At 39.3% G+C, this 12,713-nt stretch overlaps 1 protein-coding gene across 2 annotated transcripts; it reads left to right on the top strand.

Moving 5' to 3' along the window:
- Positions 1–1,044: 1,044 nt before the first annotated feature.
- On the top strand, positions 1,045–12,164 carry RFC3 (replication factor C subunit 3). 2 transcript variants are annotated; one of them, XM_054164772.1, is made up of 9 exons: positions 1,045–1,202; positions 2,365–2,502; positions 3,611–3,678; positions 6,303–6,400; positions 7,888–8,069; positions 8,300–8,436; positions 8,567–8,665; positions 9,654–9,723; positions 11,398–12,164. In XM_054164772.1, the coding sequence occupies exons 1-9, from the start codon at positions 1,116–1,118 to the stop codon at positions 11,587–11,589; spliced, it is 1,071 nt and encodes a 356-aa protein (XP_054020747.1). In that variant the 5' UTR covers positions 1,045–1,115; the 3' UTR covers positions 11,590–12,164. The 2 variants fall into 2 exon arrangements, with proteins under 2 accessions (XP_054020747.1, XP_054020748.1); XM_054164773.1 differs by lacking the exon at positions 1,045–1,202 and adding an exon at positions 1,458–1,565.
- The last annotated feature ends 549 nt before the right edge of the window (positions 12,165–12,713 follow it).

The raw sequence follows: 12,713 nt of genomic DNA, 5'->3' as shown, positions 1-12,713 counted from the left end.
CTGCTTTGAAATAATACAATTGGTGCATGATGCTTCATTTATTAGGGCTACTACACAAAGAATAAAAACTAGGGCTTCTTCATTATATACATATTCTGTATGCAATTCTGTATATATTCTGTATCTACATAAATCCACACATAAATGGAGCTTTCACATTCACACTGATATATATATACACTATGAGCAACCCACTGATCAATGAGGTGGCAAGTCCAGGATGACTTCAAGCAGAAGAACCTAAGGACAGTATGTTATCCTGATGCAAAGAACCTGCCTCTTTATGCTGGCCATCTGTAGAGGTCAAGATGTCAAATGCACCCTGATGAATCTGGTCACAGGCAGGGCAGACAAGCCTATGTGGGCCTCAAGTGCTCTTTTCTGTCAGCTCCTTGCTGCTTTCTTCCCTGCCTGCTCTCTCTGGTACCCGGCTGCTGGGCCACTGGACCGTGTCTACAGCAGCTCACCTCAGATCCCACCTCTCTGATCCAACACGTCTGCTGGCTGTTGTGGGACATCAGGCCATACTGGTCCTGTGCCATTACCAGGTTACTCCTGCCACCATCATTTGCATGATACATCTGCAAATGTTTAATAAACCAAATGATTTTGCCACATACACCTGGAGATCTGGTGCCATAAAGTGGGTGACAGCAGTCCCCAGCTCTGGCACTAGCACTGCCCAGCCTGGTGTGACCTGTCCCTGCTGGGTGCACCTCCAGCACCATGACGGAGTTTCACCAGCAGTCCCCTGTACACACAGGGCCAGCTGCCAGCAAACGCGGAGCAGCTGCTGCCCCCGGCATCAGCAGCAGGAGCTTGCAGCTTCACACACACAGGCTGCCGGAGCACAGAGGGAAGGGCTGTCACTTGGGAAGGGAAAACCCCTACAGCTGGCGGGAACCGCGCACACCGCGCGCCCTGCCGGGTGGAGTACTCTAGAGCCGCGTTTCACTGCCTGCGCGCGCCGGCAGCCGCCAGGGGCAGAGCAGCAGCGCGTTTCCTCTACCTCCGTGGACCAAATGCAGTTTGTCCCTTGGCGGCCGCCGTAGCTGCGTCTCCTCCCGCCGGTACGGGCCGGAGTTGCGACGGGCGGCGCGCGCTTTTCAACCACCATGAGCCTGTGGGTGGACAAGTACCGGCCTGGCTCCCTCGGCAAGCTGGACTATCACCGCGAGCAGGCGGCGCAGCTCCGCAACCTGGTGAGGGGGTGTCGAGACCCGCTCGTCGCCTTTCGATGGCCTCCTTGGCGGGCTGTGCCCGGTGCTGCCTCCAGCCGTGGAGGCCGCCGGCGGGCCCGTCCCCGCAGTGTGGATACTTAAAGACATGTTTTAGTGGCCATGGTGCTGTTTGGTTGACTGTTGGACTTGATGATCTTAAGGGTCTTTCCAACTGTAGTGATTCTGTGGTTTTGTGCTCCAGCAGTCGAGTTTCTGTGGGCCTCAAAGCAGCCTATGCGGGTCTGCAGGGGATGAGCTTCTCGGTGCAGGCCTTAGCCTGAGGGTGGTCTTCCCTGCCAGGCGCGACCGGAGGCAAGTGAGCCGCGGGCGTCGTGCCCTGCTCGGGTCATGGCCTTATCGCCTGGGAAGAGGTTGTGAGGAAATTGGCAGCGTAACTTTTTTAGGGGTGTTGTGCATCTGTGCTTCCTGCTGATGCTGGATAGGAACGATCAGGACCTATGGGAGGCGGGCATATTCTGTTTACTTAAAGTTAGGTTTGGTTTTTTTTTGAGGTGAGCAGCTGGGAACAAAAGGCAGGAACATGTAAATGTTTGGATGTTAAAGGACTGCTTCCCCTGCCAGATTTGCTGACTTCTCTTCATTAGCCCACTGGATCGATGCACTTTCCCAGCTTTTCACTTTCTGTTCTGGCTGTGAGATTTGGTCATTTGTTCTCCGGGTCATGCTTTTAAGCTTTTCAAGAAACAAACTCCTGACTTAATTTGAATATGGACAAAGGATTTAAATAAAATATGTAAGGCTTGTAAATGAAACATCAAAGTAATTATGTAGAGATACATATGTAATTATTTAATGCATGTGTATCTGCTTTAAGCTTTGGTTCAGTCCTTTTTGCTGTGTGTTTATTGCAACTGTCACTCTAGAAACCATGTAAATTTTGTTGAGTTTAGGGGTTTTTTAGGGTTTTTTGAATGGTGAGTTTTGGAGTTAAGTGAATTATATGTGGCCTTCAGAAAAATACAGTGTTCTGTAGGAAATATCACTAGAGGAAAGGAATTCATCAATTGTGACTGAGCTGGCAAAGTAATTTCATGTAAATTTAGGTGAGAATGGAAGGATAAATACTGTCTTTTAAGGGAAATAATGTTGTTGTAGCTAAATAATTCTGTTGCTTTGTGTTCAGGTTCAGTGTGGTGATTTCCCTCATCTGTTGGTGTATGGACCATCAGGAGCTGGAAAGAAGACAAGAATAATGTGTTTGTTAAGGGAATTATATGGTGCAGGAGTGGAAAAACTAAGGATCGAGCATCAGAGTATAACGGTAAAAACATTCAATTTCCCATCTGCTCCCAAGTGATGTGGATATTTATATACTGATATATTTCTGTTTTTGGTGCCTTTATTTAAGTCTCAAATTATTTTGAACTCAGTATTTCCAAGTTCTTTTAATTAATCAGACTAATTTGTCTGCATGAAGAAGTACTTTTGTGCGATGTTCTAGTTCCGTAGGACTTCATGACTGGGAGGATTTGGGCAAGGTTTTGTCTTCTGTCACTGGTTGGTTTATTTTTGTTTGGTTTGTGGGGGTTAGTTTGTTGGTTGTTTTAGAGGTCAGTTTGGACAGTAGCATGTGTTGTGATAGACTAACTCTCAATTGGATGTATACAATTTAATTTGTAAAATAGCCCTTGTTCTAAAAGTTATTAGCACTGCTTTTTGCATGTATTCAGGTTATAACTGATCTTCTCCTTCTCAGTGACAATTTTAGCATTAGCAAAAATGAACTTCAATTATATGTGCTTTGGCCTTAGGCATTTAATTTTTTATGATTAAAAGTTTATGTTCTCCTTTCAAAATGCTTGTTACAAAAGGACTTAACCTACTTTTCAATAAAGCTTGGTATTTAATGCTTACTTTTTAATTCTTGGGACAAGTACAATATTTGAATTGGATGAGAGAAATGTAGGATAGTTAACTCTTCAGACCCAAATTCAACTGTGATATAAATACTAGTATTTTCTTGAAATCCTTTGCCAAGAGAAATAAACAGCCTCTTCAGACTTCTCAAGAGTCCTTTTTCTCCAAAGCTTTTCTTTGAAGGGACGAAGTATCACCTATTTTTGAATGGCTAATTCCAATAGTAAAAATTCTTGTTACAAAACCTCAGGAACTGGAGTATGCAGTAAAATATGTATTATGTGTTACTATAATAATAATTACTGTTATTATTTTACTAGCTGGAAGCTGTGTTGGTACTTTTCCTTTGTAGGTGGGGTTGGTGGTAGGTGATATGCAAGTCTAGTGTCTCAGCACTTGTTTTGAGACTTTTGGGTTGCCTGTAACCTAGCCTGTTGTAATCTATACAATCATTTTAAAATCAGATTTTTAGAACACATTTTTCAAATTGAATCTGCTTACTTTCTACTCAGGCACCTTCTAAAAAGAAAATTGAAATTAGCACCATTGCAAGTAACTATCACCTTGAAGTTAACCCAAGGTAAGTATACAGTAAAAATGTCCCACTTCAAATATATGCAGCTGATCGTATTGCAAGTGTTTTCAACCTGGATGTATAATGTCCTGATTGCCCAATTTATTTCCTGAGAAAATTACATTATGGTTTTTGGTTTTGGGATCAGGGAGAAGATTTTTTTTAATTGAACAGCTGTGAATGAACAGAAATTTGGAGTGCTGTATACTAAAGGCAGTGATGTTTTGTTCAGCCACATAAGTATGCTGACTAGGTAACAGTAACACTTCTAGATCTGTATATTTAACCATTTAAGTTGAAGTTGACAACTTTTATTGGAACCAGTACCCCCCATTACATTAGTTTTTTCATAAATACAAAAATAATGTGATTTGAAAGTAAGCAAGGTTTACCCAGTAACTCTTCAAACAAAAAGTTTAGAGCATGGGAAAGAACATCACCACCAAATATGGGGAATCCTGTCATGAGCGAGGTCATACATTGATTTAAATGACAGAAGCTATAATAGTGTACTGTATTTCTTCTTTGACAGTTGTGAAATTGCTGGTGATAATTCAGTGACCCAAAGTAAATACTTGTATTTACCTGAAGCCCTTTATTATTGCTTTAAATGACATGAGAATAAATGTCATTGTGCCCTAGACAGCTTTGGTTATGTTGGCTTTGTCTGGGTTGCAATTATAAGACAAAGCTATTCTCTGTATTGATTAGTGAATATCTGCTGGTATTCTAATACAGAGCCAAATAACTAAAACTGAGACTTTTACTGGCCATTAGCTCTCTGAATTTGTCATTTTGGTGATACAAAATGTGTGACCATTCAGTCTTCTGCTCTGATAGCTTAATGCTAGTAATACTTCCTCTCCTACTCTCTAGAGTACTCTTAGCTTGAAGCATACAGTGTAGAACTGCTGTGTTGGTTGCTGTAATTAATGTATTGATTCATAGTCTTTAAGCGATCAACCAATTGTCATGTTAATGTCTGACCAGAGCATGATCCTGCATGTGCTGTGCTACAATCTGGAGGTTGATCAAATTGTAATACTGTGAAACTGTAAAATCTAAAATCAGAATTGTTCAGGTTGGAAAAGACCTTTAAAATCAAGCCCAACTGCTAACCTGGCACTGCCAAGATCACTAATAAACCATGTCCCTAAGTACCACATTTACATGTTTTAAGTACCTCCATGTTGTGCATCTTGAGTAACATGGAACATAGCAAATGGCTAACAGAGAAAGGAGAGTAATTTCTGGGAAGGTCTCTGCAGACATTGAACTTTATTAGATAGAACTGTACATTTCCTCTAAAAGAAGAATATTGTCCTAATTCCAAAGTGTTACCTGCTGGCCACTTGACTAGCTTGGGTAGATGCTTTAAAATGGGTTTTCCTGAGTAAGTAGGTAATGAAAGAATAAGGAACAATAAAATAATCATGTGGTGACTGCCTTTTGTTCATTGTTTTCATTGTGTGGATGCAGGAATAATCTTCCACTACAACATTATAAATGGGTTCTCTGATACTGCAGAGAATAATTTAAGCATTAGGAAACTATTTTGAAACCTGACCTAGCTCATATGTAGAACTGGCTTGTTTCTTTTTTCCTTTTTTTTTCCCCCTTTTTTTTTTTTCATTGCAATCAGAGGTCTCCTCCCTTGCTGAAGGACAGATTTCCACAGTCAGTCAGCATAGCCTATTGAGCAGATTGTGAATGGTGGAGCTAATACAATTTTGACTGTTCTGCTGCTTTCCCCTTGGCAAAAATTGGGGAAGTCTGGTTGAGTGGTGGCTACAGCAAGACAAACAAATGTAGTTTTTATTTGCTTGCCAGTGAAATACTGCAAAGCTACTGCTGCCTCTGCGAAGGTGATAGTCTGGGGACGCTAAAGAGCGTTTTCTCCCTCTTTTTTTTTCTGCGTTTGCAGTCAGTCCCCAGTGGTTTTTCAGTGTGAGTCAAGCTAGCTGAGCTACTAACCTGGGGACTGAAAAAGCTGTGCAGTGCTGCTCTAGGGTATAGTGAGGAGAAGAGGCAGAAAGGAAACATAGTATTTTGCCAAGTTTTCCTGCCTTCTAAGAGGAAGAAGTTAACCAGATGTGCTGTAATAGTATCTGTCTCTTCCTACTAACTCCACTGTCTTATAAATTTACATTACTTGTGTAGGTTGTTCACTAGATGATACCTAATTTTCACTGAAAAAACCCATGCATTTACATCAATCCTTTGATTTATTATTATTATGTGGTTAGACTTACTTTTTCTTCCCATAATGGATAAAAATGTCCACATTATGTGCCTGAATTATAAGTAACTAAAGTTTAGATATTTCAATCCAGAAAAATAAGGTCTATAGGAATTTATTAAGAGTTTAGAGAGTTAATAAAGCATTTGACAATGTTTGCACTACTTCCCAACACAGTTCTACTAATCCAGCTCTGCCAGCATGAGCTTTGAGTTACTTTTTCTGTTATTGGGAAGGTAACTTCCAAGAAAATATATATGTTGATCTGAATCCTAATCCCAACACCTGCTGAATTCTTTCATTACTCTTGTTTAGTCAGTTTACCAAGGGGTTACTTAGGAGGATTTATATTTATATGCCACATAAAATTTTATTCAAACTCCTGGTACAGTGATGCAGGAAACAGTGACCGCGTAGTAATTCAGGAGCTCTTGAAGACGGTAGCACAATCCCAACAGCTTGAGACAAGTACTCAACGAGATTTTAAAGGTGAGTAAAACCAGTGAAAACCAAAGTACTTATAAAATTTGTTTATCAGAGATTTCTGCTGACTGTTTAGTTCATACCTGCACATTGCATGAGGGCATACATGAATCTTTCCAAAATTAAACCACCTCCCATTTTCCCTCCCCTGTGAAAATATCTTGAGTAGTTAAAACTCAGTTTGAGGTTGTCTCTTGTGTTGGTTTCTTAGGAGAACTGGGTATACTTGAATGTTGCTGGGCAGAGGGAGCTTGGATTCCTGCTGTCATTTTCCCAAATCTTCCACTGAAATGCACTGTAGCTTAGTTTAATGATCTACAGTAGCAGCTGATTTATGAGCTACTGAGACTTAATATTGAATTGAGGGGCAGGATTACCCTATGGCAAACAATATTTTGTATAAGTTAGGTGTTCACCACTAATTTGTAGCATTTGGGGACATGAGCTGTCTTAGAAAGTTTAGAAGCATTTTATCTGTAGTGTATGGAAGAACAGTGGGTAACAAATGAAGAAGGCCTTTATTGAGTTTTCCAAGACCCATGTTGCTCCAGCTGGGTTATTTTTCCTCTCCATGATTAAATTGCAAGCAAAATCAGAACTGTATAACAAGTGATTGAAGGATAGAGGGGATACTTGACAGAGTAGAGCAGAAATTAGCTGAAAATAGTCATGGATTTTAGTACTTTGTCTCATTTTTCATCACTGTTTTCAGGAAATACTGTATTTCATCTAAGTTGTTAGATGCTGATTTGCTCTACCAGTTCTTGATGCACATGTCTTTATAGCTGCAGTCATACCATGCACCTTGAAGTGTCTGATAAGCTGGCTGGTCTCCATAAGCTGCATATATAACCAGCAGAGAAATGGAAGCAGAGTGATGGGCTGACTTGTGCCTGCAGAACCATTCAGAGTACTGAAAATAGCATCTAGGAGTTGCCTATGGAGGAACCTGCAGAAAGTAGCTGGTTAGGTTAATTGCTTCATGTTGGGTGTCTTCTGATTGTTCTGAAGTGCTTTTTAAATAAGCTGGTTTTTGCCTTTTTTTTTTTTTTTTTTCCTTGAAAAGACAAGGGAAAGGTGCTGCAGCTGCAGTAATAAAGCAGATTTCCTCTACTTTTTTCTGTGAAGACATTGGCTTTTAAATACAAAATGTGTTGAGAGCTTGAGTCCTCCGAAATTTTTTACTGAAATTCCTTTAAAGAGTTACTGTGCTAATTATCAAAGTGGAAGCTTTTACCTACCTGGATTATTTCTTGGCACTGAAGTGTTACAGGCCCCAAGGAAATGAACATAAAAGGTGAAGGAGCAGAACATTATACAGTCAAAAAGGCACACAGGTCGTCTTAATCTTTATTTTCCTGCCTGTGGAACCATGCTGCCTTTTTCTGCTTGTATCATTTATTTTGGTATTATTGCTTGTATGTCAAAGTATTAATTTTCTTAGAAAGATTTGATATTAATCAAGAAACCCACTATTTTTTAATCCTTTTCAGTGGTGCTGTTAACAGAAGTGGACAAACTCACTAAAGATGCTCAGCATGCCTTGCGACGAACAATGGAGAAGTACATGGCGACCTGCAGGCTGATCCTGTGCTGCAACTCAATGTCAAAAATTATAGGACCTATTCAAAGCAGATGCCTGGCTGTACGAGTGCCTGCTCCCAGCATTGAAGATGTATGTTGAAACAGAAGCAAAAAGAAGTTATTTTAACGCTTCTTAATAGATAAGTTCTTACTGTGGACTTATGAAATACTTTATTTCCAAAAGTGACCTAGTTTTCCTTTGTGGTGGGTAACTTGTCAAGAATTTCTTCTAAAAGACTGGTCCATCTGTATTCCAGAAGCGTTTTGAACAGGAGAATCTGTGTTTGCTAAGTGTTGCACTTCCTGCTGTTTTCTGTCTAGATCTGCCAAGTCTTGTCCAGTGTGTGTAAGAAAGAAGGCCTGACTCTTCCTCCAGAGCTGGCTCAAAGGATTGCAGAGAAGTCTGGCAGGAATCTTCGAAAAGCACTACTTATGTGTGAATCCTGCAGAGTACAGCAGTAAGTCATTGCTAAAAATTAATACAAATTATACGCTCTGGCACATAAATGAACTTACTTCTGAGGCCTTGTTAGAATAGGACAATTTGTTTCCAGTTTTAAAAAAGGTATTATTATTATTATTATGTAGGTATCCTTTTGCTGCTGATCAAGAAATTCCTGAGATAGACTGGGAAGTTTATCTGAGGGAAACTGCAAATGCTATTGTTGGTCAACAGACACCACAAAGGTAAGTGAATTTAATTGCTTGTAGCTATGAATTACGGTTTTGGTGTGCTCTCAAACCTTAAAATAAAAATAAAAATATGGCATCTTTACTTAGGTTCTATATGATTTTTCTGGCATTTCTGCTGTAGCTGGTACTTTGCAGCTGGAGGAATTTAGCTTTAGAATTACCAGAGGAGGCTGAGTGAGCTTTGGAAATTGAAGCAAATGTTGATTTTTCTCTCTTGAAGCTTTGTAATCAAAAATGAACATAAGCTTATCTACATCTTGTGCTAGGATGGGATTTTTCTTTTTTTTTATTATGTTGGTTTGCAGTTTTTTGTGGGGAGAGAGATGTTGGGGTTTGTGGTTTGTTTAAGGCTTCTGTTTCTCCATCTTTGGCATAATGCACCTTTGGAAATGAGAAATCGTCACATTAGGATTTATATACATATCCTGATCTTTTTTAGTCTGTCCATATACTACATTAAATATAACTTACATTCTTGTACTTAATTTAAATGCTTGTGGCCTCTGACTTCCTTATACCAAAAGTTGAGAACTGATAACTGTGTCACTTTCTGCCACCCAATCACCTTACTGTCTCTTGTAAACAAAGATGAGAAAAATCCTAAGTTAATTTTGTGGTCCTAATCAGTTTTGTGGTGTCTTTTCTCGCTAATCTTAAGCATGAATAATAATTTAAATATGAAGAGGAATTAAAGGGAGACAAGACTGAGAAATTCTAATAGTCTTGCAGCCTCTAGATTAATTTAGACTGTCATAACTAGAATATATGTAGCTTATCTTACTGTTCTGAATGAAAGATGATATGCAGTATTTGAGTTGAAACTGACTTGTGCAGTGCTTTTGGATTTGTAATGACACAGGGGAAAAAACCCCAACATTTTGCATGGGTTAACTTTTTCCTGCAGTGTATTTCACAACTAACAAAAATCCACCTGTGTACTTTGGGGACATACTTCTGATATTGCATGGTATCTTTCCAACAGGCTTCTAGAAGTCCGTGGACGACTTTATGAACTCCTGACACACTGCATTCCACCTGAGATTATAATGAAGGTTAGCTATCTAGCACAGTAATTCTATGACAGTCCGAATTTGAGCTTTAAAAACAACCAAACACGCCAAAACATCCCAAATCATCCAAATACTGATGTAAAGCCATGTCCTTTCCAAGCAGACATGAATGACTGGAAAATACTTTTCTGTTGTGTTTCTTTCACTGGTGTCACCAAGGTAGTTATTGCTCAGAAGCAGGAACTAAAGATCTTTTTCCTGCAAATAATGATACATAGCATTCATGTTGAAATACTGAACTGTTTGCCTAGGTTCATGCCAAAGTATATTTAGGCATGAGGAGTTTGAGTTGTGTAGATTTTGGGGGTCAGAAAAAATCTGTTCTCTTATTCAGAAAATGTAAATGTCTAGTTAATTTTTGTGCAGGCTTCCTTGTTTACAGCCTTGAATAGTTTACTAATACTTGTTCTGTGATAACACAATAGCAGCTTCATAGCTGAGTGAAAACAATGGAGGTCATACTTTGTCTTTCTGAAGACTGCTCAAGCCAGTTTCTGTATTGAAGCCTAGACATATTTTATGGACTAACTTTGATATGGTTTGTTCTCTTTTGTAGCAGTTTTGTTGTTAAAAGTTCTGCTATGTACTAGTGGAGGGGTTTGCTGAAAGGTGCTAGGCCAGCAGGCCTTGTCAAAGGCATCTTGGGAGGAAAAAAACCTGGCAAATGGGACGTGCTTGGTGGTTTGGGTTTTTTTATTATTTGGGGCAGGATGAAAGGATGCTGAAGAGAATGAGAGCAGAACAAAAATTAAAGCTAACATTTGCAACTTACCATAGGTGGACTGTGCCACCTTGCATAATAGCAAGATAATAAACTTTTTTCACTTTAATTGATTTCTGCTTTCTGACAGATTTGGTAGTTAGACCAAAAAAATCAATTGGTTTAACCTTCCTCTCTTATGGTAGCTTAGTGCATTCTTCATTGCCCTGTTTGAGAACTCTTATTGTTAGACCAGAGGTGGATGTTCTCTACCCACTCCCTCTTCATAAAGTTGAAATGGTCTAAAAGTACTTCTCACCTAATCCTGGCTGTTGCAATAGAGATGGATTTGCAGTCTACTGTCTCAGATCTAATATAATGCATTTTTGAGGGTTTTTTTTTTGTGATGATTGAGGTATTGTTGTAGTGTCTTGTTTGTCTGTGCATAAGTATGTACATAATCAGAAATATGCATCAAGGAAAGGGCTTATTCAAAATTCATTTATTAATGTTGTTACTCTTTGTGCTTGATACTGTTGAGATACAAAGTAAATGATTTTAATGAACTTTCTATCTTGGTAAAAATTCTCTTCAGGCCTACATGCCTGCATGCAGAAGCTGTTATAGTATTTGGAGACAAGGCTAATTAATTTTCTTTAGTAAGGCATAAGTAGTTCCAGTATATGACTATTATTTTTTTTTTTCCCCCTTCTAAGAACACAATAGATAACATCTCTTTTGACATGAGGAACTTACCCTGAAAGTTCTAAAGAGACATGGGTCTGTGAATCTAGTTGTGCCAAATAGGTGCTGTAATGATTCTGAAGTGTTCTTTTCTGTTGGATTCTTGAGTGAACTATGGGTCATAGTTTGGCTATTTTCAGAGAAATTAGGTTACCCTCTTAACAAAAGAATATGTAGTTTTTCAAATTCTGTCCACTGTTTTCTTTTTCTAGGGCCTCCTGTCAGAACTTTTACATAACTGTGATGGCCAGCTGAAAGGAGAAGTTGCACAGATGGCAGCCTTCTATGAACACCGCTTGCAACTGGGCAGCAAAGCCATTTATCATCTGGAAGCATTTGTTGCAAAGTTTATGGCAATTTACAAGAAATTTATGGAGGATGGACTGGATGACATGATGTTCTAACTTCAGTGCCCAAAGTCATACACAGAACGTTGTGTCATGATGCCAGTAATGTTGCAAATGTTTTCTACTTCTCCATGCTTCATTGCATCTGGGTCTGCTTCAAAGTCAAATATTTTATTTTGCAATTCCTATAGAAGACAGTAAGCTAAAGACAATGTCTGTTTGGTTTTAGAAACCAGATGGATTGTTTGACAGCTACAAATCCACTTTTAGATCCATATGAAGTACATCAGCCTTTCAAAAAGACAAGAAGTTACTTTAGAAGACATATAAGATAATAGATGCTTTGCAGTATTTGTAAGCTGACATTAAGAAGAGAGAATGTGGATTCTGCATGCTTGCCTTTGGATTGCTCCTGGGGAGGGATGTAAGCAAAAGATAAAGCGCTGAATGAGAAAAAATTAAATGCTGAATTAGTGTTTTACATTGTCTGTGACTACCTAGGTAAGCGCATTCATTTGCTTTGTGGGAAATACCCCTCCATTGTAAGACTAAAGGGAGCCACTGAGGTTTAGCAAAGCCAAGCAAACAACAAAATAAGACAAAGCAAAGCCCCCAAATGAAAAAACAAACACAAACCACAACTGACACCACCTATCACACTTTATGCTACAAGTCTTACATGTTATCCCTGTGTATTATGGTAACCTGAAAAGGAATGAGTTCATGCCCTTTGTTACTTCATCTTGCTAATATAGATTGTACATAAAGTGAATTAATTTATTTTTCCCATGGCTGCCTCCCCCTTTTTTTTTTTTCCTCTTTTAACAAGGAAGTGGTTAATACTGTGATTTTTGTGTTGCAGCTAGTCTTGCATAACAGTTTTTTGGAAGCTGGGACTGTTCCTCTAGTAATTGGTAGAGAACTTCTCTATTTTTTTTGCTAATTCTTATCCCTTTTAAAATTCACAAAAAGCAGCATTAGTCCTTAAAGAGGTGGTGTCACTGCCATTCCTGGGAACTTGTGTGGTGTTAATGGGCAGCTTGCCTTCAGATTTGTTCTCAGTAAGACAGTGCTGGCCTGCCCCATGTTGAACTGGTCTCCTTAAATCTGGAGGAATGTAGATTTCTTTTTTATTATTTTTTTTTCCCTTCCATCTGCTCTTGTCACCCAAATTCACAGCC

The sequence above is a fragment of the Dryobates pubescens genome, chromosome 10, assembly GCF_014839835.1.
Source record: "Dryobates pubescens isolate bDryPub1 chromosome 10, bDryPub1.pri, whole genome shotgun sequence".
Taxonomy (NCBI): Eukaryota; Metazoa; Chordata; class Aves; order Piciformes; family Picidae; genus Dryobates; species Dryobates pubescens.
The sequence above is the reverse complement of the archived record's forward strand: the minus strand, read 5'-3'. Positions and strand labels throughout refer to the sequence as shown.